Source organism: Coregonus clupeaformis, chromosome 31 (assembly GCF_020615455.1).
Source record: "Coregonus clupeaformis isolate EN_2021a chromosome 31, ASM2061545v1, whole genome shotgun sequence".
Lineage (NCBI taxonomy): Eukaryota > Metazoa > Chordata > Actinopteri > Salmoniformes > Salmonidae > Coregonus > Coregonus clupeaformis.
The window spans coordinates 9,478,233-9,506,062 of NC_059222.1; the positions used below are offsets into that span (position 1 = coordinate 9,478,233).

The 27,830-nt window shown below is 43.4% G+C and overlaps 1 protein-coding gene across 1 annotated transcript in view; it reads left to right on the forward strand.

The window, feature by feature from the left end:
* LOC121547497 (rho GTPase-activating protein 17) overlaps positions 1 to 27,830 on the forward strand; it is a 68,196-nt gene that overhangs the window by 4,346 nt on the left and 36,020 nt on the right. Inside the window, 1 exon segment of the mRNA XM_041858814.2 lies at positions 19,807 to 19,846. Within this exon segment, the coding sequence (XP_041714748.2) occupies positions 19,807 to 19,846 (40 nt within the window).

The window sequence follows — 27,830 nt, forward strand, 5'->3', positions numbered from 1 at the left end:
AGGCATCCAAGTTGCCATACCCAGATAATCCTGGCTTGTTTATTTGAGTGTAACCGTATCCTGAGAGTGCTCAGAGTATCCCCTTAATGTACCTTCAGCGCTGTGCCACTGGCTCAGGGTCAACAGACAGGACTGCTGGAATACTCATCATTTCCTCACTGTATTTCACTAACATTAAATCAGGAGAGTGTGTGTGTGATGCAGAAAGCAGACCTGTGGGAGTGTGCGAGCTACAAGCGTGCATGTGAGAATGAATGTGTGTGATAGACAAGGGCCTTTAGCCTGTTCCTGTGATTGTGCCGGAGCAGAACGCTGTGTTCAGCAGTCAGCCACTCAGAGGAAATCTCTCCTTATTCTTCTCCAAACAGGAAATGGCCTCCCAGAGAAGTGCTGTTTCTGGCGTGACGAACGCTAGAGAAGTACCTTTGTAGAAGAGGATGTGAATGTGAATCCTTGCCTACTCTTGTTTCTTGATTTGAGCTCCCAAGTTGTGGTAGGCTTCAGACAGACAGAACCTGGTGAGGTAACTCTGTGCTGATACTAGTGTGATTAGATCTGGTGATGATAGGCCCCGTGTAGCTCAGTTGGTAGAGCATGGCGCTTGCAACGCCAGGGTTGTGGGTTCGATTCCCACAGGGGGCCAGTATAAAAAAAAGAAAAAAGAAATGTATGCACTCACTAACTGTAAGTCGCTCTGGATAAGAGCGTCTGCTAAATGACTAAAATGTAAAATGATAAGGCAGGGCCTGTTCCAGCAGAGTGTTAGGAGGATTGAGGAACTAATCTAGCCACAGTTTGTGTCAGACAGGTTGTACATCTCAGCACAGTAAGTTGTTTAAAACCCCAGGACATTCTTACATTTACGTTTACATTTTAGTCATTTAGCAGACGCTCTTATCCAGAGCGACTTACAGTTAGTGCATACATTATTATTTTTTTTTTTTATTTATTTTTTTTTTATACCCCCCGTGGGAAACGAACCCACAACCCTGGCGTTGCAAACGCCATGCTCTACCAGCTGAGCTACATCCCCTGCCGGCCATTCCCTCCCCTACCCTAGACGACGCTGGGCCAATTGTGCGCCGCCCCATGGGTCTCCCGGTCGCGGCCGGCTACGACAGAGCCTGGATTCGAACCAGGATATCTAGTGGCACAGCTAGCACTGCGATGCTTTGCCTTAGACCACTGCGCCACTCGGGAGTAATTCTTCAGTTCCTTAGTTTCTCAAAGGGTTGGGTGTCTCTGTGGTAGGTCGTCTCTGTGGTAGGTCCATGTAACACTGAAATTGACGGGTCAGAAGTGGGCTCAGCTGCACAACATCTCCTTGTAAAACCAGACATAACCGTGGGAAGTAGGGATGCTGAGGATGCTGCAGCACCCCCTGAAAAATCAGAATAATATACAAAAATTAATAAAAATCTTAAAATTAAAATGAATCTTCACAGAAGTAGTGCACTGGGCTTTTACTAGTCCTGTATTAGAAGACCCCCCTTGTCGACGAAAAAATCGCACCACCGCAAAACATTGCCCCTTGGCTATGAAACCAGACGGCAACAGTAGGCTACTTCACACCTGTAAGTATTCAGTTGTGCACAAGTTCTATCGTTTGATCTGTATCCAATATCCATTATCTTGTGAGCCCTGAACTGCCAACTGTTGCTAACATGACAAACTCAACCTCTTCTCCAAACTGATTGAGTGTTGAAAAGGCCAGCAACATCCCCTCTATTGTAAGAACCGGATAGAGTATTCATTTACCCTCTCCGATAGCACGTTGCTATGGGGATCATTCTTAGGCTGGTGGCAGGGTGTAGCCTAACTGCTATGTTGTTCAGTGATCCAAGTAACTGTTGTAGCTATAGCTAGCTAGGTCACAAAGCTACCTCGTGGTGACTGACACAGTTCTACAAAGCCTGGTGTAGTCAGTCAGCTCCATTCACTTTGATAGCCCAGGTCAGCTGAGAGAGGCTAAACAATTGTTGTTTTGTTGTTTGTTGCGCCTGGGCTGGGACATTATACTAGGTCTATTTTTGTTTTTAGTGACGCAGTTTAATTTGTCTGGATGAGCGAGTGGCTTTTATGTTGTTGGATATAGTCTACTGCTACTCATCTTTGTTTATATACCAAATAACCATGTAAATATAATTGATTGTTGCTCCGAGTCAATAATTCCATGCAGACGCATTCCATGCACTCTGAACTGTTATATAACACATGCAATAAAGAGGAGACGGCTAGAGAGATTCTGACCTGTGGTTTAGTAATATGTTTTAAAGTGTGTTTCTCTCTGGAGTGCTGTAGATGTGGTGAGTGATGTGAGTCTCATATGTCCCCCCTGGCCCTAGCTGCCTGCTGCTGCTGGAACCATCTATGTCCCAAATGGCACCCTATTAGTGCACTACTTTTGTCATTTGGAACGCAGCCAATGTCTTCTGTTTTCTGAGGTTGAACGTCCACACTCTTCATGTGACCTCACCAGGATGCTTGGCTTCAGGCACTCCTCCAGAAAACTTCTCGACTTGAATCCTCGCTGGATTTGGTTTTGGGGCTTGGCTCACAGCCTCTTTCTCCTTCTCTTTCTGCCTCCTTATCTCTCTCTTATCCTCCATCTCTCTTTTATTCCTATTTTTCTCTCTCTCTCTCCCCCAGCCTCTCTCCCTTTCTCTCTCTCTCTCTCTCTCTCTCTCTCTCCCCCAGCCCCTCTCTCTCTCTCTCCCCCAGCCTCTCTTTCTCTCTCTCTCTCCCCCAGCCTCTCTCTCTCTCTCTCTCCCCCCAGCCTCTCTCTCTCTCTCTCTCTCCCCCCAGCCTCTCTCTCTCTCTCTCTCTCTCTCCCCCAGCTCTCTCTCTCTCTCTCTCTCTCCCCCAGCCTCTCTCTCTCTCTCTCTCTCCCCCAGCCTCTCTCTCTCTCTCCCCCAGCCTCTCTCTCTCTCTCTCTCCCCCAGCCTCTCTCTCTCTCCCTCCCCCAGCCTCTCTCTCTCTCTCTCTCCCCCAGCCTCTCTCTCTCTCTCTCCCCCAGCCTCTCTCTCTCTCTCCCCCAGCTTCTCTCTCTCTCTCTCTCTCTCTCCCCCAGCCTCTCTCTCTCTCTCTCTCCCTCCCCCAGCCTCTCTCTCTCTCTCTCTCTCTCCCCCAGCCTCTCTCTCTCTCTCTCTCCCCCAGCCTCTCTCTCTCTCTCTCTCCCCCAGCCTCTCTCTCTCTCTCTCTCCCCCAGCTTCTCTCTCTCTCTCTCTCTCTCTCTCCCCCCCCTCTCTCTCTCTCTCTCTCTCTCTCTCTCTCTCTCTCTCTCTCTCTCTCTCTCTCTCACCCCAGTCTCTCTCTGGGTTGTAATTGGAAGCAGCTGTCCACCACTGTCACGAGGTTACTATAGTGCACAGAGCCCAGTTTTTGGAGGAGATGAGGGACTCTGCTGAGTTTAGGGCTCCAGTTACTGACTGTCTGCTATTTAACCTCTAGAATTTTTTCTCTGTACATCAGCCCTAACCTAAGCAGTATGATCTTAACAGTGAAACTGTACCAGGACCAGTTGGCAAGGGCAATAGTTACAAGCTACAAAACAGGTTACGTTACTTGTAGGAGGAATAGAAAGGCATGGGGGAGGGGGGTGCAGGGAAAGAGGGAATGGACTATGGAGTCTTGTGTGAAAGCACCATTTTCAACATGTTGGTCACGTGCAATATTACACCCCCTCTTTGCTGAGATATTGAATGACAGAATCCTACTCATTACTCCACATGCTTAATCTAGCCTAGGCTGTGTCACTTTTGTTTTGCGCCAACTTCACCATTGGCTTTGAACAGGGCACCTGGCTCACGCCCGGGAGGCAGCCCGGTTCCAAAATGAATGCAATCACTTTTCACCCAGTGCAAACTCCTCCCACTGGGTAACCCGGGCCAGATAAAGCCTGCGTCGAAGTCTGCTCAAAACAAAAGTGATGTAGGCTAGATTAAGCACCACGTAGGAGTGGATTCTATGTTTTCACATGCAAAAGTGATTGCTTTTGATAATCCTTTATCTGCCTTCCCAATGAAAACTAGAAAATTCGAACATACACTATATATACAAAAGTATGTGTACACCCCTTCAAATTAGTGGATTCGGCTATTTCAGCCACCCCTGTTGCTGAAAGGTGTATAAAATCGAGCACACTGCCATGCAATCTCCATAGACAAACATTGGCAGTAGAATTGCCTTACTGAAGAGCTCAGTGACTTTCAACGTGGTACCGTCATAGGATGCCACCTTTCCAACAAGTCAGTTGGTCAAATTTTTGCCCTGCTAGAGCTGCCCCGGTCAACTGTAAGTGCGGTTATTGTGAAGTGGAAACGTCTAGGAGGAACACCGGCTGAGTCGTGAAGTGTTAGGCCACACAAGCTCATTGAACGGGACCGCCAAGTGCTGAAGCGCGTTGTCTGTAAAAATCGTCTGTCCTCTGTTGCAACACTCACTACCGAGTTCCAAACTGCCTCTGGAAGCAATGTCAGCACAATAACTGTTCGTCAGGAGCTTCATGAAATTAGTTTCCATGGCCGAGCAGCCGCACACAAGCCTAAGATCACCATGCGAAATGCCAAGCGTCGGCTGGAGTGGTGTAAAGCTCGCCGCCATTGGACTGGAGCAGTGGAAACACGTTCCCTGGAGTGATGAATCACGCTTCACCATCTGGCAGTACGACGGACGATGTGTGTTTGGCGGATGCCAGGAGAATGCTACCTGCCTCAATGCATAATGCCAACTGTAAAGTTTGGTGGAGGAGGAATAATGGTCTGAGGCTGTTTTTCATTGTTCGGGCTAGGCCCCTTAGTTCCAGTGAAGGGAAATCTTAACGATACAGCATACAATGACATTCTCAATTATTCTGTGCTTCCAACTTTGTGGCTACAGTTTGGGGAAGGCCCTTTCCTGTTTCAGCATGACAATGCCCCTGTGCACAAAGCGAGGTCCATACAGAGATGGTTTGTTGACAGGTGTGGAAGAACTTGACTGGCCTGCACAGAGCCCTAACCTCAACCCCATCGAACACCTTTGGTATGAAATGGAACGCCGACTGCAAGCCAGGCCTAATCGGCCAACATCAGTGCCCGACCTCACTAATGCTCTTGTGGCTGAATGGAAGCAAGTCCCCGCAGCAATGTTCCAACATCTAGTGGAATGCCTTCATAGAAGAGTGGAGGCTGTTATAGCAGCCAAGGGGGGACCAACTCCATATTAATGCCCATGATTTTGGAATGAGATGTTCGAAGAGCAGGTGTCCACATACCTTTGGTCATGTAGTGTATATTTTATGGGAAAGAGATGTTGCCTTGTTGACAACATGACTGAGCAGTGCAGATTACTGTTTGATTTAAGAAGGGTGCTCCTCCCTCACCGCATTTGCCCGTTCACGTCACGGGCCATAGATCGGTACACCGCAGCTCAGGTTAATAGAACTCCCTCAGTGACTCGGATAATCCTACAGTAGTATCAGTGTCGTCCATGGCAACTGTAACAGTCAGCTCCCCTCCTGTGTGCTATGCTTAAGCGCCATGCTGAGGGTATTGATTAACTATTTGAGCTCAGCCAGTATTTTCTCCTCTCCCTTTAAGTTAATCTAATCTGTCTGACCCTCACTATGTTGACTATTAATAGACCTGGGCCCGTGGGTAAAGGAAGGCAGACACGTGGAGGCATGTAGGGCTGGTCTGGCCCTGGGAAAGTGGACCTGAAGAACCCCTTACCCCTGTCAGTCTCAACAAAAAAAACAAATCAAATGTTATGTCACATGCTTCGTAAACATGTGTAGACTAACAGTGAAATGCTTACTTACAGGTCTGTTTCCAACAATGCAGAGTTGAAGATAAAGCCATTTCTATAAAAAATAGAAATAGTGACACAAGGAATAAATACAGTGAATAACAAAAACTAGTAAAAATAACATGGCTATATACAGGTGAGTACGAGGTCATTGAGGTAGCTGTACATATAAGTAGGGGTAAAGTGACTATGCAACAGGATAGACCGTAGCAGCAGCATATGTGGTGTGTGTGTGTGTGGCGAAAGTATGCATGTGTGCACATGTTATATGTGTGTGTTGGGGTGTAAGTATGTTGAGGTAGAGTCCAGTGTGTGCGAATAGTCCGTGCAAGAGAGTTAGTGTAAAAAAGGGTAAATGCAGGTAGTCATTTGATTAGTTATTTAGCAGTCTTGTTTAGCAGTCTTATGGCTTGGGGGTAGAAGCTGTTCAGGGTCCTGTTGTTCCAGACTTGATGCACTGGTACCGCTTGCCATGCGGTAGCAGAGAGAACAGTCTGTGGCTGGAGTCTTTCACAATTTTTTGAGCCTTCCTCTGACACCGCCTGGTATAGAGGTCCTGGATGGCAGGGAGCTTGGCCCCAGTGATGTACTGGGCCATACTCACCACCCTCTGTAGCACCTTGCGGTTGGGTGCCTTGCAGTTGATGCAGCCAGTCAAGATGCTCTCAATGGTGCAGCTGTGTAACTTTTTGAGGATCTAAGGGCCCATGCTAAATCTTTTCAGCCTCCTGAGGGGGAAGAGGAGTTGTCGTGGTGCCCTCTTCGGAACTGTGTGTGTGTGTACCATGTTAATTCCTTAGTGATGTGGACACGGGAACTTGAGGCTCTCGACCCGCTCCACTATAGCCCCAACAATGTGGATGGGGGAGTGCGCGCCCCTCCATTTCCTGCAGTCCACGATCAGCTCCTTTGTCTTACTGACGTTGAAGGAGAGGTTGTTGTCCTGGCACCACACTGCCAGGTCTCTGACTGCGTCTCTGTAGGCTGCCTCATCATCGTCTGTGTTCAGTCCTACTACGTCGTATCGTCAGCAAACATGTATACACCAGTCAAAAGTTTGGACACACCTACTCATTCAAGGGTTTTTCTTTATTTGTACTATTTTCTACATTGTACAATAAAAGTGACAACATCAAAACTATGAAATAACGCAAATGGAATCATGTAGTAACCAAAAAAGTGTTCAACAAATATATTTGAGATTTGAGATTCTTCAAATAGCCACCTTTTGCCTTGATGACAGCTTTGCACACTCTTGGCATTCTCTCAACCAGCTTCATAAGGTAGTCATCTGGAATGCTTTTCCAACAGTCTTGGAGTTCCCACACATGCTGAGCACTTGTTGGCTGCTTTTCCTTCACTCTGCGGTCCAACTCATCCATAACCCTCTCAATTTGGTTGAGGTCGGGTGATTGTGGAGGCCAGGTCATCTGATGCAGCACTCAATCACTCTCCTTGGTCAAATAGCCCTTACACAGCCTGGAGGTGTGTTGGGTCATTGTCCTGTTGCAAAATAAATGATAGTCCCACTAAGCCCAAACCAGATGGGATGGCGTATCGCTGCAGAATGCTGTGGTAGCCAAGCTGGTTAAGTGTGCCTTTTGAATTCTAAATAAATCACAGACAGTGTCACCAGCAAAGCACCATCACACCACCTGCGGAGGTCATCCGTTCACATACTCTGCGTCTCACAAAGACACTGCGGTTGGAACCAAAAATCTCAAATTTGGACTAATATGACAAAAGGAGAGATTTCCACCGGTCTAATGTCCATTGCTCGTGTTTCTTGGCCCAAGCAAGTCTCTTCTTATTATTGGTGTCCTTTAGTAGTGGTTTCTTTGCAGCAATTCGGCCATGAAGGCCTGATTCACGCAGTCTCCTCTGAACTGTTGATGTCTGTTACTTGAACTCTGAAGCATTTCTTTGGAATGCAATCTTAGGTGCAGTTAATTCTAATTAACTTATCCTCTGCAGCAGAGGTAACTCTGGGTCTTCCTTTCCTGTGGCGGTTCTCAGCCAGTTTCATTATAGCGCTTGATGGTTTTTGAAATTTTCCAGATTGACTGACCTTCTTGTCTTAAAGTAATGATGGACTGTCGTTTCTCTTTGCTTATTTGAGCTGTTCTTGCCATAATATGGACTTGGTCTTTTACCAAATAGGGCTATCTTCTGTATATCCCCTTGCCTTGTCACAACACAACTGATTGGCTCAAACACATTAAGAAGGAAATAAATTTGACAAATTAACTTTTAACAAGGCACACCTGTTAATTGAAATGCATTCCAGGTGACCTACCTCATGACGCTGGTTGAGAGAATGCCAAGAGTGTGCAAAGCTGTCAAGGCAAAGGGTGGCTACTTTGAAGAATCTCAAATATAAAATATTATGATTTGTTTTAACTATTTTTTGGTTACTACATGATTCCATATGTGTTATTTCATAGTTTTGATGTCTTCACAGAAAAACCCTTCAATGAGTAGGTGTGTCCAAACTTTTTACTGGTACTGTATATATTAAATTTTTTATATGGATACAGTTCATTCGGAAAGTATTCAGACCCCTTCCCCTTTTCCAGATTCTGTTACATTACAGCCTTATTCTAAAATGGATTAAATAAAAAAAAGCCTCATCACTCTACACACTATACCCCATAATGACAAAGCGAAAACAGGTTTTGAGACACTTTTGTAAATGTATTAAAAATAAAAAACGGAGTACTTGAAATTGAGCTCCGGTGCATCCTGTTTCCATTGATCATCCTTGATGTTTCTACAACTTGATTGGAGGCCATCTGTGGTAAATTCAATTGATTGGACATGATTTGGAAAGGCACACACCTGTCTATAAAAGGTCCCACAGTTGACAGTGCAAAAACCAAGCCATGAGGTCAAAGGAATTGTCCGTAGAGCTCCAAGACAGGATTGTGTGGAGGCACAGATCTGGGGGAGGGTACCAAAAAATGTCTGCAGCATTGAATGTCCCCAAGAACACAGTGGCATCCATCATTCTTACATGGAAGAAGTTTGGAATCACCAAGACTCTTCCTAGAGCTGGCCGCCCGGCCAAACTGAGCAATCAGGGGTGAAGGGCCTTGGTCAGGGAGGTGACCAAGAACCCGATGGTCACTCTGACAGAGCTCCAGAGTTCCTCTGTGGAGATGGGAGAACCTTCCAGAAGGTCAACCATCTCTGCAGCACTCCACCAATCAGGCCTTTATGGTAGAGTGGTCAGGTGGAAGTCACTCCTCAGTAAAAGGCACATGACAGCCGTTTGGAGTTTGCCAAAAGGCACCTAAAGGACTCTCAGACCATGAGAAACAAGATTCTCTGGTCTGATGAAACCAAGATTGAACTCTGTGGCCTTAATGCCAAGCGTCACGTCTGAAGGAAACCTGGCACCATCCCTACGGTGAAGCATGGTGGTGGCAGCATCATGCTGTGGGGATGTTTTTCAGCGGCATGGACTGGGAGACTAGTCAGGATCGAGGGAAAGATGAACGGAGCAAAGTACAGAGAGATCCTTGATGAAAACCTGCTCCAGAGCGCTCAGGACCCCAGACTGGGGGCGAATGTTCACATTTTTAACAGGAACAATTACCTTAAGTACACAGCCAAGTCAACGCAGAAGTGGCTTCGGGACAAGTCTCTGAATGTCCTTGAGTGGCCCAGCCAAAGCCCGGACTTGAACCCGATCGAACATCTCTGGAGAGACCTGAAAATAGCTGTGCGGTGACGCTCCCCATCCAACCTGACAGAGCTTGAGAGGATCTGCAGAGAAGAATGGGAGAAACTCCCCAAATACAGATGTGTCAAGCTTGTAGCGTCATACGCAAGACTCCAGGGTGTAATCGCTTCCAAAGGTGCAACAAAGTACTGAGTAAAGGGACTGAATACTTATGCAAATTGATATCTGACAAAATTGGAAACGTATAATATCTGAAAATGTAGCTAGCTAGACTCTTACCTGTATAGGTGGATGAACGCTTCTCCCTCTGTCACGATGCCATGGTTGCCCTTAGTTTGAAGATGTAATCCAGAGAAAGGTTTTACACAACAGCCTTCTGTGTGTTCTCTTTTCGACTCCCTCTGCATATTTGTAATCGAACACCAGAATTTTCTCCTTAGCTATCATACTCTTATTCCACGGTGCATTCCACTGATTTCAAAACTCTGTCCTCCAGAAAGTGGAGAACAACACGTTTGCAGTTCTACTACCTGAAATCTTTCAAAAGGGCCACGGTAGCAAGGATTATCTACGCATACTCAGCAGCTCATGTTATAGACCGAAGCATGCTACATGGCAGACCAATCCGAACTCGTCCAGCTCAACCGTTATCTCAGCCAGTCATGGTTAGTGGGAAGGTTCCTGTCTTTTTCCGTGGCTAAACCAACTAGGCTCGTAATTTTTAAAATTGTTATTTGTATTTACAGATGGCATACACGTTTGTTATTAAGGCACATGAAAGTTCACATGTTCCAGGAGGCATTTCTACCAAAATGTTTTTTGATAAAAAAACAAATATTTACGTTCAAATGCCTCTCCTGTAAAGTAGTCACGTGCGACATACGCCTAGCTTCCTGAAACGGGTCACATATGCCCATTCCACCCTATCGAATGCTTTTTCAGCATCTAATGATACTGGCACTTTTGGAACATTCAAGTTCCTGGTAGGATGGATTTTATTGAAAAATCGGCGGAGATTGTCTGAAGACCGTCCTATTCTGTATGAAGCCTGTCTGATCTAAGTGAATCAACTTTTGTATTACTATTTCTATGTGAAAAGCCAATACCATAACAATGATTTTGTAATCCACATTCAAAAGTGATACTGGGCGGAAAGATCCACATGACAATGGATCCTTATCTTTCTTTTTAAGTAGGTTTGTTGTAGTCAAACATAGCGATTGGGGAAGTCCATTTTTCTCTAGAGCTGCTGTGAGCATTAGTAACATATGCTTTAGTAATTTGGGATTTCTATCAAATTCCACTGGGAATCCATCATTACCAGGAGATTTCCCATTTTGTGGACTTAATGGCCTCCACCAGCTCACCTAGGGAAATGTTTCTATCCATATACATTTTCTCTGGCTCACTTAAAATTGGCCTTATTAAGGACATCGTCTATCTCTTTGAACTTTTGTTTTTGGATTGATACAGTTTGATTAAATGTTTAAAGACTAAGTTAATTTCAGGAGGATCCATTGTTATACTAATATCTGGGTTTTTAATGCTGTATATGGTACGTTCCTCTTTCTTAATTTGTCAAGCAAGAATTTTCCCCGCACTTTCACCTTGCTCAAGATATTGTTATTTGGATATCAGGGCAGCAATCTCTGCAGAGTGGGTTTTTGTTACGTTATATTCAAGATTCAAAGTGTTCAGCTGTTGAAGGGTGTCAACATTTCTATCTAAGTTGTGTTTTCTTTCTAAGTCGTGGATTCTCTTTTCTAGTATTTCACATTTTCTATTGATCTTATTTTTCTTATGTGAAGAGTACGACATGATACAACCTCTCATATATGCTTTAAGACAGGGATCATCAACTAGATATGGGCCGATTGTAGTTTTTTTTGGTTCTTGAGCGGATGGTCGGTGGGCGGGAAAATAATTACAGATCAACTGTAGACTGCAAATTTTACTGAAACACAATAATTTCAAACCTTACTTACATTTGTATACGATCACGTCTCTCTATTATGCGTAGGAATACTTGGGAACAGATTTCCAAAATGTAAATCAATTGGACCTGATTTCCTGGAGTTTTTACAATCTTTTATGTCCCTTTTCTTTGTAAAATATTTATTTATGTATTTATTTTTTGCTCAAACTTGGGGAGCCAAATACAACCACCCGCGGGCCACCAGTTGGGGAACCCAACAGACAACAGTTCAGCATACTTCATTAAAGTCATGTTTTTGTAAATTAAATGTAGATCTGTGTGTTGATATGAGGTAAACTCTTTATCTCCAAGTAACATTGTGTTGAATTGCTATGTCTTTGTTAGGTTTGAACTTAAACATGAACTTAAACATGAAGGACAATGGGCTATGGCCCATAATTATTCTAGGAAGGTGTTTACATTCAGAAACACAGTCAATTAAAGAAAAGTTTACAATAAAAAAAGTCAATTCTTGAATATGAGTTGTGGACATGAGTAATAGCAGTATTCTCTTTCAGTTGGATGTTTTTATATCTCCACAGTTCACATAGACCCATCTCTTTGTTGTGGTTTAATACCTTAGACATGTTAGGAAGAGGATATCGTTTAGTTGATGATGTCTAGAATTGCATCCCGCACACAGTTAAAATCCCCCCCCCATATAATATTCTGGTTACATTGAGAGAGTTTTAGTATAAGGTCGTTAATGAACTTTGGGTCATCTTCATTTGGGCAATAGCAATTCAGTAAAGTTACTTTTTCTTGTGCCAGGTTTCCTTTTACCATTATAAAATGTCCATTTGGGTCTGTAATAATTTCTGTTGATGTAAATGGGACTTTTTTTATCAATGAGAATTGATACTCCTCTGGATATTGAGGAGAATGTTAACCCATCCCAAGCCTTTCATTTTTTTATTGCTGATAGGTGAGTTTCTTGTAAAAAAACATATGTTGGCGTTATTCTATTTCAAATAAGAAAATACCTTAATTATTGTGACTGTCTGCACAATTCTATTGACATTCCATGTTACACATGTTAATGAATTCATATCTTAAGTATTATCCACAACATGTGATATTGAGATGGGTCTTGACATATTTTTTGTTTCATATTGACTCCATACATTATGTAAGGTGTTGATACACTACATAAACAGCTAAAATGAAAATAGTTTTGATAAATACTCAAGCTTAGTGGGCATGTATTCACAAGACATTATATATATATATTTTTAATCACTCATGTTCCTCTTTCACCTCCTTCCCTTTCCCCTTTGATGCTTCCCGAATGAATCTGTCCTGTCGTCAGCAAACAGTCGTGGGTGAACAGGGAGTACAGGAGGGGACTAAGCACACACCCCTGAGGGCCCCTGTGTTGATGGTCAGCGTGGCAGATGTGTTGTTGCCTACCGGCTACTGAAGGCTAGACTCAGACGAGGCTGGGGGTCTGCTGTTGGCCACCCATCTCTCTGTGTGACTGATATCTGTGTGGTACAGTATCTGCCTATTATTATTATTTTGTAAAGTTTTTTTGGGAGGTGGAATGATTTTTTTTTTTTGAAAAGTACACATTGTGCTCCAAAGGACTTAATAGATACTCTAAATGATGATTTCTTAACTACACTAAACAAAAATATAAACTCAACATGTAAAGTGTTGGTCCCATGTTTCATGAGCTGAAATAAAAGATCTCAGAAAGTTTCCATATGCACAAAAAGCATATTTCTCAAAGATGTTATGCACAAATTTGTTTACATCCCTTATAGTGAGCATATCTCCTTTGCCAAGATAATCAATCCACCTGACAGGTGTGGCAAATAAAGAAGCTGATTAAACAGCATGATCATTACACAGGTGCAACTTGTGCTGGGGACAATGAAAGGCCACTCTAAAATGTGCAATTTTGTCACAGAACACAATGCCACAGATGTCTCAAGTTTTGAGGGAGTGTGCCATTGGCATGCTGACTGCAGGAATTTCCACCAGAGCTATTGCCAGATATTGAATGTTAAGCCGCCTCCAACGTCGTTTGAGAGAATTTGGCAGTACGTCCAACTGGCCTCACAACCGCAGACCACGTGTATGCCGTCATGAGGGCGAGTGGTTTGCTGATGTCAATGTTGTGAACAGAGTGCCCCATGGTGGGGTTATGGTACGGACAGCATAGAATGGTTGATTTGCTCATATTTGCAAAGGCCTAACTGATTTGGCTGGAGGAATGGGAGGAAGGAATATACATGCATAATGATCTGCATGTCATTGTAGCAGTAAGGGAAAACACTGCATGAAACTCTTCAGTTAACACACACACACACACACACACACTGCCCAACGTTAGGCACCAAACAGAATTGAAGGAACACCAGAGAGATTTTTTTACATAGTTTAGGCTTACATTAGGCCTATATGAATCCTACCTTTTGAAGCACATCTCATGAGCGGCATACCCTTTGTCTTTCTTCCTGTGCCAATCAAATTTGCCTGCACCTACTGTCCAGTTAGCAGGTTGTTGGCTAGCTAGGTAACATGACTGAACAAAGTTGTTTGTTGTCAAACCAATAATTAGCGACCCGGGATTAGTTTAAATGGCCCACGACATGGTTTGTTAAGTTATATAAAATGCGCACAAATCCTGATAGAAAGAAAAAAGGAATCTCAGTAATATTGTTAATATACACTACATGGCCAAAAGTTTGTGGACACCCCTTCAAATGAGTGGATTTGGCTATTTCAGCCACAACCTTTGCTGACGGGTGTATAAAATCGGCGCACACAAGCCTAAGAACCATGCGCAATGCCAAGCGTCGGCTGGAGAGGTGTAAAGCTCGCCGCCATTGGACTCTGGAGCAGTGGAAATGCGTTCTCTGGAGTGATGAATCACGCTTTGCCATCTGGCAATCCGACGGACGAATCTGGGTTTGGCGGAAGCCAGGAGAACGCTACCTGCCCAAATGCATAGTGCCAACTGTAAAGTTTAGTAGAGGAGGAATAATGGTCTGGGGCTGTTTTTCATGTTTCGGGCTAGGCCCCTTAGTTCCAGTGAAGGGAAATCTTAACGCTACAGCATACAGATCACATTTTATTTGTCACATACACGTGTTTAGCAGATGTTATAGCGGGTGTAGCAAAATGCTTGTGTTTCTAGCTCCGACAGTGCAGTAATATCGAACAAGTAATATCTAACAATTTCACGACATATACCTAATACACACAAAACTAGTAAGGAATGGAATTTAAGAAAATATACATATATGGACAAGCAATGACAGAGCGGCATGGACTAAGATACAGTAGAATATTATAGAATATACATATGAGATGAGTAGTGCAAGATATGTAAACATTATTAAAGTGACTGTGAACATGATTAAAGTGACTAGTGTTCCATTTCTTAAAGTGGCCAGTGATTTCAATAGGCAGCAGCAGCCTCTAATGTGCTAGTGATGGCTATTTAACAGTCTGATGGCCTTGAGATAGAAGCTGTTTTTCATTCTCTCGGTCCCAGCTTTGATGCACCTGTACTGACCTCGCCTTCTGGATGATAGCGGGGTGAACAGGCAGTGGCTCGGGTGGTTGATGTCCTTGATGATCTTTTTGGCCTTTCTGTGACATTGGGTGCTGTATGTGTCTTGGAGGGCAGGTAGTTTGCCCCTGATAATGCGTTCGGCAGACCGCACCACCCTCTGGAAAGCCCTGCGGTTGTGGGCGGTGCAGTTGCCGTACCAGGTGGTGATACAGCCTGACAGGATGCTCTCAATTGTGCATCTGTAAAAGTTTGTGAGTGTTTTAGGTGCCAAGCTGAATTTCTTCAGCCTCCTGAGGTTGAAGAGGCTCTGTTGCGCGTTCTTCACCACACTGTCTGCGTGGGTGGACCATTTCAGTTTGTCAGTGATGTGTACGCCAAGGAACTTGAAGCTTTCCACCTTCTCCACTGCGGTCACGTCGATGTGGATAGGGGGGTGCACCCTCTGCTGTTTCCTGAAGTCCACGATCATCTCCTTTGTTTTGTTGACGTTGAGTGAGAGGTTATTTTCCTGGCACCACACTCCGAGTCCTCACTTCCTCCCTGTAGGCGGTCTCGTCATTGTTGGTAATCAAGCCTACTACTGTTGTGTCGTCTACAAACTTGATGATTGAGTTGGAGGCGTGCTTTGCCACGCAGTCATGGGTGAACAGGGAGTACAGGAGGGGGCTGAGCACGCACCCTTGTGGGGCCCCAGTGTTGAGGATCAGCAAAGTGGAGATGTTGTTTCCTACCTTCACCACCTGGGGGCGGCCCGTCAGGAAGTCCAGGACCCAGTTGCACAGGGCGGGGTTCAGATCCAGGGCCTCGAGCTTGTTGATGAGCTTGGAGGGTACAATGGTGTTGAATGCTGAGCTATAGTCAATGAACATCATTCTTACATAGGTATTCCTCTTGTCCGGATGGGATAGGGCAGTGTGATGGCGATTGCATCGTCTGTGGATCTGTTGGGGTGGTAAGCAAATTGAAGTGGGTCTAGGGTGACAGGTAAGGTAGAGGTCTGGGCCGGCAGCCTTGCTGGGGTTAACATGCTTAAATGTCTTAATCACGTCGGAGAAGGAGAGGCCACAGTCCTTGGTAGTGGGCCTCGTCAGTGGCACTGTGTTATCCTCAAAGTGGGCGAAGAAGGTGTTTAGCTTGTCTGGAAGCGAGACGTCGGTGTCGGCGACGTGGCTGGTTTTCCTTTTGTAGTACAGTGACATTCTAGACAATTCTCTGCTTCCAACTTTCTGGCAACAGTATGGGAAGGCCCTTTCCTGTTTCAGCATGACAATGCCCCCGTGCACAAAGCGAGTTTCATACAGAAATGGTTTGTCGAGATCGGTGTGGAAGAACTTGACTGGCTTGCACATATCCCTTACCTCAACCCCATTGAACACATTTTGGATGAATTGGAACACTGACTGCGAGCCAGGCCTAATCGCCCAACATCAGTGCCCGACTTCACTAATGCTCTTGTGGCTGAATGGAAGCAAGTCCCCGCAGCAATGTTCCAACATCTAGTGGAAAGCCTTCGCAGAAGCATGGAAGCTGTTAAAGCAGTAAAGGGGGGGACCATGATTTTGGAATGATAGGTGTATTTTAGAACTGTTTAGGCTAGAGCTGAGCTGTTTTCTCTGCCCATGTTTATAACAGGCAATTAAAGTATACAATGTATCTGCGAGCTGCTCCAATGTAATAAAGATACAAATACACTGAGTGTACAAAACATTAGGAACACCATGCCATGTACTAAGCAGGTGAATCCAGTTGAAAGCTATGATCCCTTATTGATGCCACCTGTTAAATCCACTTCAGTCAGTGTAGATGAAGGGGAGGAGACAGGTTAAAGTAGGCTTTTTAAGCCTTGAGACAATTGAGACATGGATTGTGTATGTGTGCCATTCAGAGGGTGAATTGGCAAGACACAATATTTAAGTACCTTTGAACGGTGTATGATGATAGGTGCCAGGCGCACCGGTTTGATTGTGTCAAGAACTGCAACGCTGCTGGGTTTTTCACACTCAACAGTTTCAAATGTGTATTAAGAAAAGTCCACCACCCAAAGGACATCCAGACAACTTGACACAACTGTGGGATGCATTGGAGTCAACATGGGCCAGCATCCCTCTGGAATGCTTTTGACTCCTTGTTGAGTCCATGCCCTGATGAATTTAGGCTGTTCTGAGGGCAAAAGGGGGCACAACGCAATAGTAGGATGGTGTTCCTAATGTTTTGTACACTCAGTGTATAACAAAAGACTCATCAGGGTCTGCATCCCTGCTCACCATTACGGATAATTTATATACACTACCGTTCAAAAGTTTGGGGTCACTTAGAAATGTCCTTGTTTTCGAAAGAAAAGCATTTTTTTTGTCCATTAATTTTTGTCCAAATAACATCAAATTGAACAGAAATACAGTGTAGACATTGCTAATGTTGTAAATGGCAAATGTAGCTGGAAACGGCTGATTTTTAATGGAATATCTACATAGGCGTAAAGAGGCCCATTTATCAGCAACCATCAGTCCTGTGTTCCAATGGCACGTTGTGTTTGCTAATCCAAGTTTATCATTTTAAAAGGTTAATTGCTCATTAGAAAACCCTTTTGCAATTATGTTAGCACAGCTGAAAACGGTTGTGCTGATTAAAGAAGCAATAAAACTGGCCTTCTTGAGACTAGTTGAGTATCTGGAGCATCAGATTTGTGGGTTCGATTACAGGCTCAAAATGGCCAGAAACAAATAACTTTCTTCTGAAACTCGTCAGTCTATTCTTGTTCTGAGAAATGAAGGCTATTCCATGCGAGAAATTGCCAAGAAACTGAAGATCTCGTACAACGCTGTGTACTACTCCCTTCACAGAACAGCGCAAACTGGCTCTAACCAGAATAGAAAGAGGAGTTGGGAGGCCCCGGTGCACAACTGAGCAAACAAATACATTAAGAGTGTCTAGTTTGAGAAACAGGCGCCTCACAGGTCCTCAACTGGCAGCTTCATTAAATAGTACCCGCAAAATAACATATGCTTAAAGTACTTTGCTTCCTCTTTCAAAATATTGGTTGGTGAATCTCAACGTCAACAGTGAAGAGGCGACTCTGGGATGTGACCTTCTAGGCAGAGTTGATATGCGCATGAAAGTGAAGTGGATATTATTGGACCGGCGCATAGTAGTGGCTGTTGTTCATAAATTCAGTTGAACTTAAGCAAAACTGACTTTATTAACATTTTATAACGGGCGGCAGCAGTTTCTTTAGATCGGTACGACCGAAAAATATGTTATCATCATATGAAACGGTACTACAGTATTCTAAAATGTTGGTATTATAAGATTTATGACGTTTTGGTACCGTGATATTACCGTGGTACCGGTATACCTTGCAATACTAGTTTACATGATATCCACCAAAACGCAACTATATCCTCAATAAATACAACAGTAAATACAAAACTTGTTTAGTTTACCTTTTTCGGTACCACTTAAAGATTTGTCTGTCAATGGCAGTGGATAAGAAGTACCACGAGGAGTGTTCTGGCTGAATGAATTAAACATTGTCTCGAAGTAAATCTGAAACTGCACAGTTCAAAAGTTCACAAATAAACATTGAAATGCAGTAACATGCAATTAGTAATGTCACCACTAGGTGTCAGCTTTTGTCTTGAGTGGATTTACAGCAGTTAAAGGTCATGAAAACAAACACTTTATGGCAACCTTGCAATGAGAGTACGTTATGACAAGTACACCCTAGCTTTTCATTACGACAATGTTTTCGTACAGAAACTATATGTACATTACACTGTTATTCAATACAAAATGTATTGGCTATAAATTTCAACGGTGAATGGCATGCGTTGATGACTGAACGTTTATGCAGGCAAATGCTTGCTGCACTGTTTTTAGTCACACGTTCTAATTTAGATAGCTAGTAGCTAACGGTAGCTAGCTATCTCATCATGAATGCAAGCACGGCCTAAATGAGATGTCTTGCTTTTTCCAGATTGTATATTTCGAAAAACTAACTAAATAAGCTCACTAGCTAACATAATAGGCCCAGACAGTAAGAGTGTTATTTTTGAATGAAGACCCGAGTGTTCACTATGGCGCCATTCCAGTGTTGTCACATAAGTAGCACAGATTGTTAGCTTGCTAGCTAAGCTAACTACCTTGCTGGCTAGATAGCTAAGCTAACCTTAAGTGAGAATGTGATGAGGACAGGGCTGCTTGCTTGGTGAAGTGTACTTTAGATTATTTCCTTTTCAAATACGCTGGCTGTGGCAAGCTACTCACCATCAAACCACCATGCCTACTTTCAAGTTCCTAGGGCTGAATGATGTTCAATGAGCAGCTTGTAGAGTGCCCTCTTCAGCATTTGGGTGCCAACCATTGAACATTTAAGAAAATGACCGCAAATGAGCAGACGTGTTTGTTTATGCTATGTATATAATATCTGTTCTTTATCTGTGGAATAAAGACCGATACAAATATTGCTGTGCAAGGCTAATATCAGCCAACAATATTTGTCAACCGATTTGTCGGTCGGGCTTTCATGTGGTTTTCTAGACTGGGTGCCAGTCTGTCTGTGCTTCAACCAACTCCCTGTTGTCTCACCAAGGCAACAATGTACCATAGTAGTGTTGTATAATGCTGTTCAAACAGTGTGGTTGGTAACCAGGCTAGTGCAGTGGTTCACATGGAGAGATGCCTGGCCATAATACCTGACCCTGTTCTACTGCACTGTGTGGAATCTAGTCTGCCTGGAAAGGCCTCATTGCATTGACAGTGTTTGCACATACAAAGTGTCTCTAATCAGTAGCTGTCAAACCTAATCTATCTCCTGTTGTGTTTTCTCATCCACAGAGCAGAGAAAACAGAAGTCCTCAGCGATGACCTTCTACAGGTAAATAAATAATCACCTAGGCTACATTTTTGCATTTACTCTACAAACTCTCCCATTTACTTACTGTACAGTAAGTCAATGGAACTGCAGACTCAGCATATGTGAATACAAGAGGCTCTTAGCTGAGTTACAGATGTTGTCATGCTTCCTCATGTTGGTAACAAAACAAAATGTAACATTCTGCCAGGAATTCTGACAATCTTTGGTACTAGTGGTGCCAAAATAATGTGTATGAGTATGTATGTATATTCTATTAATTTCAGTTTAATTCAGTTTGATGCTCTGGGTCTCCTCCAGTACTGTTCGCAGTCTGGTTCCCAGGGAAATTCCCATTTAGTCTAGAGACAGTAGGTGGAGTCCCTCAGAATTCCTGTTTCTCAGGGAAGACATTCCATACACTCCAAACACTTTATTTCTGTCATTCCGGAATGTTCTCCTCCACCCCATTCAAAGTCAGAGAGGGCGTGCGTGTACAGAAAAACGCTATTGAAAAGAGACAGCCTCCTGCTGTTGCTTCAAGCCCTTTTCTCTTTCAGTCATGCTAGATAACTAGCATGCGTTTGACTGGAGAGAGAAGTATACTGGAATGAAACAGTCATGGGACCCAAACACACAGCATTTGAGTGACAACTAGCATGACAGTGTTCTATTTAGAAGCAGTATGAGGCGTTGTCATGGAAGGAGTAAGTGTCTGTCCAAAAACAGTTATGAATAGCTGCTACTGAGGTGAGGACACTTTATAGTATCTGACAGTTGACTCTGTTTCCCTTCAAGACATTTTGTGTGCGACCTTCCTTAAACAACCTTCCATGGCCCACTGTGACTCAGACTCCTCTGTATTCCACATGTCACATCTCTCACGCTACCATGTCAGTCTGAGAACACACTGTTGGATCTTTCTCGTTTCCCTAGAAGCACTGGAGTGGCTGGTGCTTGATCACCACTGATTGGTTTTCTGCTTCAGCCAACTCCACTCTCTGTAGTTTGTTGTCATTCCATACGTGTATGCTCTGGGTTAGTGGGTTTGGCATCCATGTTTGCTCTGGTTTTGCCTGCTGTAAATGTATGGCATACATGAATAGGCTAAAGAGTGGTCAACAGCATAAACAGATGAGGCATCCAGTAGGGCTGGATGTGTAGAATTGCAGGATATGAGCTTTAAGACTGTAAACTTTTCTCTGCACCCCATGACAAAATGAATAATATATAGAATTGCAGGAAATAAGCTTTAAACCTGCAAAATGTTCTCTCCGCCAGCAAGAGTGGTGTGAACAGTTTGTGTCATGAACAGTGCTTGTGCCCATAGAAATAGATGTGGCGCGCGGGGGGTGTTCCCCAATGCTGGAAGAGGAGCCTGAGTGAAAAAGTTTGGGAACCCCTGGTTTAGGCTACTGCTGTTTTGGATTGGACACAGACAAGCTTTCACACCCTTTCTCTGGCAAAGCGTGTTGTGTGCTTGTCTGGACATGTTCTCAGCAGTCCTGGCACACACACTCCTCAGTCACATTACAGTGGAGATTCCCTGCTCAGTGGATGCGTCATAGACCAAACTAGGCTCTGAGCTGATCACAGTTAGTACAACTTCTGTCTGTCTCTTTCACATCCTTTGTTTGTTTAGTCAGTGTTTCCGCTGCAGTCATTTAGCTGTGGCGCTGCACCATGGCAAATAAATATGGAACATCAACAAATATTTCTGCCGAGGCGCACTTTAAAGATGCTAGAACAGTCCACATTTACTTTTCCTCTACAAACAAAAGGAGTAATGAACAGAAAAGTAGTAGAATAGTTGATCTATTTACCTAGTCGGCTTGTTGTGTGCATTCTACAGTGCCTTCAGAAATTATTCATACCCCTTGACTAAATAGCCTTGGTTTCTCAAATGACTGCCTCGCCTGGTTCACCAACTACTTCTCAGATAGAGTTCAATGTGTCAAATCGGAGGGCCTGTTGTCTGGACCTATGGCAGTCTCTATGGGGGTGCCACAGGGTTCAATTCTTGGGCCGACTCTTTTCTCTGTGTATATCAATGACGTCGCTCTTGCTGCTGGTGACTCTCAGATCCACCTCTACGCAGACGACACCATTTTGTATACATCTGGCCCTTCATTGGACACTGTGTTAACAAACCTCCAAACGAGCTTCAATGCCATACAACACTCCTTCAGTAGCCTCCAACTGCTCTTAAACACTAGTAAAACTAAATGCATGTCTCTTCAACCGAACGCTGCTTGCACCCGCCCCACCCGACTAGAATCACTACTCTCGACGGGTCTGACCTAGAGTATGTGGACAACTACAAATATCTAGGTGTCTGGTTAGACTGTAAACTCTCCTTCCAGACTCACATTAAGAATCTCCAATCCAAAGTTAAATCTAGAATCGGTTTCCTATTTCGCAACAAAGCCTCCTTCACTCATGCTGCCAAACATGCCCTCGTAAAACTGACTATCCTACCGATCCTTGACTTCGGCGATGTCATTTACAAAATAGCCTCCAACACTCTACTCAGCAAATTGGATGTAGTCTATCACAGTGCCATCCGTTTTGTCTCCAAAGCCCCATATACTACCCACCACTGTGACCTGTACGCTCTTGTTGGCTGGTCCTCACTACATATTCGTCGCCAAACCCACTGGCTCCAGGCCATCTATAAATCAATGCTAGGCAAATCCCCGCCTTATCTTAGCTCATTGGTCACCATAGCAACACCCACCCGTAGTCTGCGCTCCAGCAGGTATATCTCACTGGTCATCCCCAAAGCCAACACCTCCTTTGGCCGCCATTCCTTCCAGTTCTCTGCTGCCAATGACTGGAACAAATTGCAAAAATCTCTGAAGCTGGAGACACTTATCTCCTCACTAACTTTAAGCATCAGTTGTCAGAGCACGTTACCGATCACTGCACCTGTACACAGCCCATCTGAAATTAGCCCGCCCAACTACCTCATCCCTATATTGTTATTTATTTTGCTCATTTGTACCCCAGTATCTCTATTTGCACGTCATCTCTTGCACATCTATCATTCCAGTGTTAATACTAATTGTAATTATTTTGCACTATAGCCTATGTATTGCCTTACCTCCATAACTTGCTACATTTGCACACACTGTATATATATTTATTTCTGTTGTATTTTTGACTTTGTTTTGTTTTACCCCATATGTAACTCTGTGTTGTTGTTTTTATCGCACTGCTTTGCTTTATCTTGGCCAGGTCGCAGTTGTAAATGAGAACTTGTTCTCAACTGGTTTACCTGGTTAAATAAAGGTGAAATAAAATAAAATAAAAAACGTATTCCCCATTTTGTTGTTACAGCCTGAATTCAAAATGGATTCAATAATGTTTTTTTGTCACCCATTTACACACAAATAACAAATGCAAAAAAAAAAATCATTTATTTTTTGCAAATGTAATGAAAATGAAATACAGAAATCTCATTTACATAAGTATTCACACCCCTTTGCTATGACACTTCAAATTGAGCTCAGGTTAATCCAATTTCCTTTGATCATCCTTGAGATGTCACTACAACTTGATTGGAGCCCACCTGTGGCCAATTCAATTGTTTGGACATGATTTAGAAATAAACACACCTGTCTATATAACATCCCACAGTTGACAGTGCATGTCAGAGCAGAAACTATACCATGAAGTCCAAGGAACTGTCCATAGGTGGAATTGTTATGAGGCATACAGTACCAGTCAAAAGTTTGGACACACCTACTCATTCAATGGTTTTTCTTTATTTTTACTATTTTCTACATTGTAGAATAATAGTAAAGACATCAAAACTATGAAATAACACATATGGAATCATGTAGTAACCAAAAAGGTGTTAAACAACCAAAAAAAAAAAAGATTTAGATTCTTCAAAGTAGCCACCCTTTGCCTTGATGACAGCTTTGCACACTTTTGGCATTCTCTCAACCAGCTTCATGAGGAATGCTTTTCCAAAAGTCTTGGTGTTCTCACATATGCTGAGCACTTGTTGGCTGTTTTTCCTTCACTCTGCGGTCCGACTCATCCCAAACCATCTCAATTGGGTTGAGATCGGGTGATTGTGGTGGCCAGGTCATCTGATGCAGCACTCCATCGCTCTCGTTCTTGGTCAAATAGCCCTAACACAGCCTGGAGGTGTTTTAAAAAAAAAAATCATTGTCCTGTTGAAGAACAAATAATAGTCCCACTAAGCACAAACCAGATGGGATGGCGTATCGCTGCAGAATGCTGTGGTGGCCATGCTGGTTAAGTGTGCCTTGAATTCTAAATAAATCAGACAGTGTCACCAGCAAAGCACCCCCACACCATCACAGCACCTCCTCCATGCTTCACGGTGGGAACCACACATGCGGAGATCAACCATTCATCTGCTCTGCGACTCACAAAGACATGGCGGTTGGAACCAAAAATCTCAAATATGGACTCATCAGACCAAAGGACAGATTTCCACCGGTCTATTGTCCGTTGCTCGTGTTTCTTGGCCCAAGCAATTCTCTTCTTATTATTGGTGTCCTTTTTAATAGTGGTTTCTTTGCAGCAATTCGACCATTAAGGCCTGATTCACGCGGTCTCCTCTGAACAGTTGATGTTGAGATGTGTCTGTTACTTGATCTCTGAACCATTTATTTGGGCTGTAATCTGAGGTGCCGTTAACTCTAATGAACTTATCCTCTGCAGCAGAGGTAACTCTGGGTCTTCCTTTCCTGTGGCAGTCCTCATGAGAGCCAGTTTCATCATAGGGCTTGATGTTTTTGCTACTGCACTTGAAGAAAAAGTTATTGACATTTTCCGTATTGACTGACCTTCATGTCTTAAAGTAATGATGGACTGTCGTTTCTCTTTGCTTATTTGAGCTGTTCTTGCCATAATATGGACTTGGTCTTTTACCAAATAGGGCTATCTTCTGTATACCACCCCTACCTTGTCACAACACAACTGATTGGCTGAAACACATTAAGAAGGAAAGAAATTAGACAAATTAACTTTTAACAAGGCACACCTGTTAATTGAAATGCATTCCAGGTGACTACCTCTTGAAGCTGGTTGAGAGAATGCCAAGAGTGTGCAAAGCTGTCATCAAGGCAAAGGGTGGCTACTTTGAAGAATCTAAAATGTATTTTGATTTGTTTAACACTTTTTTGGTTACTACATGATTACATATGTGTTATTTCATAGTTTTGATGTCTTCACTATTATTCTACAATGTAGAAAATAGTCAAAATAAAGAAAAACCCTTGAATGAGTAGGTGTGTCCAAACTTTTGACTGGTACTGTATATCTGGGGAAGGGTCTAAACATTTATTGAGTGTTGAAAGTTTCCAAGAGCACAGTGGTCTCCATCTTTGGGAAATTGAAAAAATATGGGATTACCCAGACTGCCTAGAGCTGGCCGTCTGACCAAACTGAGTAACCTGGCAAGAAGGACTTTGGTCAGGGAGGTGACCTAGAACCCAATGACCACTGATATAATCATAGTTCCTTGGCTGAGATGGGAGAACCTACCAGAAGGACAACAGTCTCTACAGCACTTTACCAATCTGGACTTCATGGGAGAGTGGCCAGACGGAAGCCACTCTGAGAAAAAGGCACATGACAGCACGCCTGGAGTTTGCAAAAAGGCATGTGAAAGACTGAGATCATAAGGCAAAAGATTCTGTGGTCTGATGAGACAAAACTTTTACTCTTTGGCCTGAATGCAAAGCTATTACCGTGAAGCATGGTGGTGGCAGCATCATGCTATGGGGGATGGTTTTCAGCGGCAGGGACTGGGAGAATGGTAAGGATAGAGGGAACAATGAATGGAGCCAAATACAGGCAAATCCTTGATGAGACCCTGCTTCAGAGTGCAAACGACCTTTATACTGGGGCAAAGATTTACGTTCCAACAGGACAATGACCCCAAGCATACAGCCAAAGCAATGCTGGAATGGCTTCAGTACAAGAATGTGAAAGTCCTTGAGTGGCCCAGCCAAAGCCCAGACTTGAATGCCATTGAAAATCTGTGAAAGGACTTGAAGATTGCTGTTCACCGCCGCTCCCTATCTAACTTAACAGAGCTTGAGAAAATCTGCAAGGAAGAATGGGAGAAAATCCCCAAATCCAGATGTGCAATGCTGATAGACATACACAAGACCACTCAAAGCTGTAATCGCTGCCAAATGTGCTGCTACAAAGTGTTGACTCGGGTGTGAATACTTATGTAAATGAGCTATTTCTCTATTTAATTTTCAATAAATTAGCAAACTTTTCTAAAAACATGTTTTCACTTTGTCATTATGGGGTATTGCGTGTAGATGTGTGAGAAAAAATATATTTAATTAATTTGGAATTCAGGCTGTAACAACAATGTGGAATAAATCAAGGGGTATGAATACTTTCTGAAGGCACTGTAGGCGAGAAATATTCCTCTCGAGGCACATTCACGTTACGAGTGCAATAGGGAGGGAAACATGCATTCTCACAAGCAGTCAATGCACAATAAATCTTGCAATTGTGGGGAAAACAGCAGTTTCAATGGCCTTTGTTAAAAAGAGGGAGATTCCAGCTTTCCCATTCCTACTTTATTTATTTATAAACTCCTAAATATGCGCAAACTGCACCAGAGTTTTTAGCAGCGGCATGGTTAAGCACTTTACCACGCTGCAATTTGCTGTGAGTGCATAGGGTAGAGGAAGGCTAAATGTAACATGGGTCAATTGTAGGGTAACGTGGGGTAAAACGGCACTCTAATTTTGGGGGAGTGACTTAAAAATTTGGGATGAAACCGATTTTTTGTTGAGCAATAGTAGTGTCAACCAGGGAGTGTGTGGGGTGGGGGTGGGGGTGGGGGGGGGGGGGTGGGGGAATGGTTTCTGTGAGAAGTATAGGCAGGGGGTGAGTTACCCCGGCCAGCGGGTTACCCCAAGTTACCCTAGCAAGTAGGCCTGCATTAAATTCACTGTTTTTATGCACGTTTTTTGGGGACATAAAATGTATCAATAGGATGCTAACTAGTTAACACTAGAACTGCTGGAATAGCTTATTTTTATGACAAAATAAAAAAAATACCCCAACCACCAAGACGCGCAGTCAAATTATGAAAACATCAGTAGCCTAAACATCATTATAAGCGCCAAGTGGCCCTGATAAATAGTGAAATTCAGCACAAAAGCAATAATGGCATTATAATTACTTCCTGACCAAGGCCCTTCTCCCTGATTGCTCAGTTTGTCCGGGCGGCCAGCTCTAGGAAGAGTCTTCGTGGTTCCAAACATCTTCCATTTAAGAATGATGGAGGCCACTGTGTTCTTTGGGACCTTCAATGCTGCAGAAATGTTTTGGTACCCTGTGTGAGAGAAATGTTAATGTAACATATTTACCTGCTTTGTTTAATATTAATAGTTGACAATTACACTACCGTTCAAATTTTTGGGGTCACTTAGAAATGTCCTTGTTTTTGAAAGAAAAGCAATTTTTTTGTCCATTAAAATAACATAAAATTGATCAGAAATACAGTGTAGACATTGTTAATGTTGTAAATGGCTATTGTAGCTGAAACGGCTGATTTTTAAGGGAATATCTACATAGGCGTACAGAGGCCCATTATCAGCAACCATCAGTCCTGTGTTCCAATGGCACATTGTTTGCTAATCCAAGTTTATCATTTTAAAAGGCTAATTGATCAATAGAAAACCCTTTTGCAATTATGTTAGCACAGCTGAAAACTGTTGTGTTGATTTAAAGAAGCAATAAAACTGGCCTTCTTGAGACTAGTTGAGTATCTGGAGCATCAGCAATTGTGGGTTCGATTACAGGCTCAAAATGGCCAGAAACAAATAACTTCCTTCTGAAACTCGTCAGTCTATTCTTGTTCTGAGAAATGAAGGCTATTCCATGGGAGAAATTGCCAAGAAACTGAAGATCTCGTACAATACTGTGTACTACTCCCTTCACAGAACAGCGCAAACTGGCTCTAACCAGAAAAGAAAGAGGAGTTGGGAGGCCC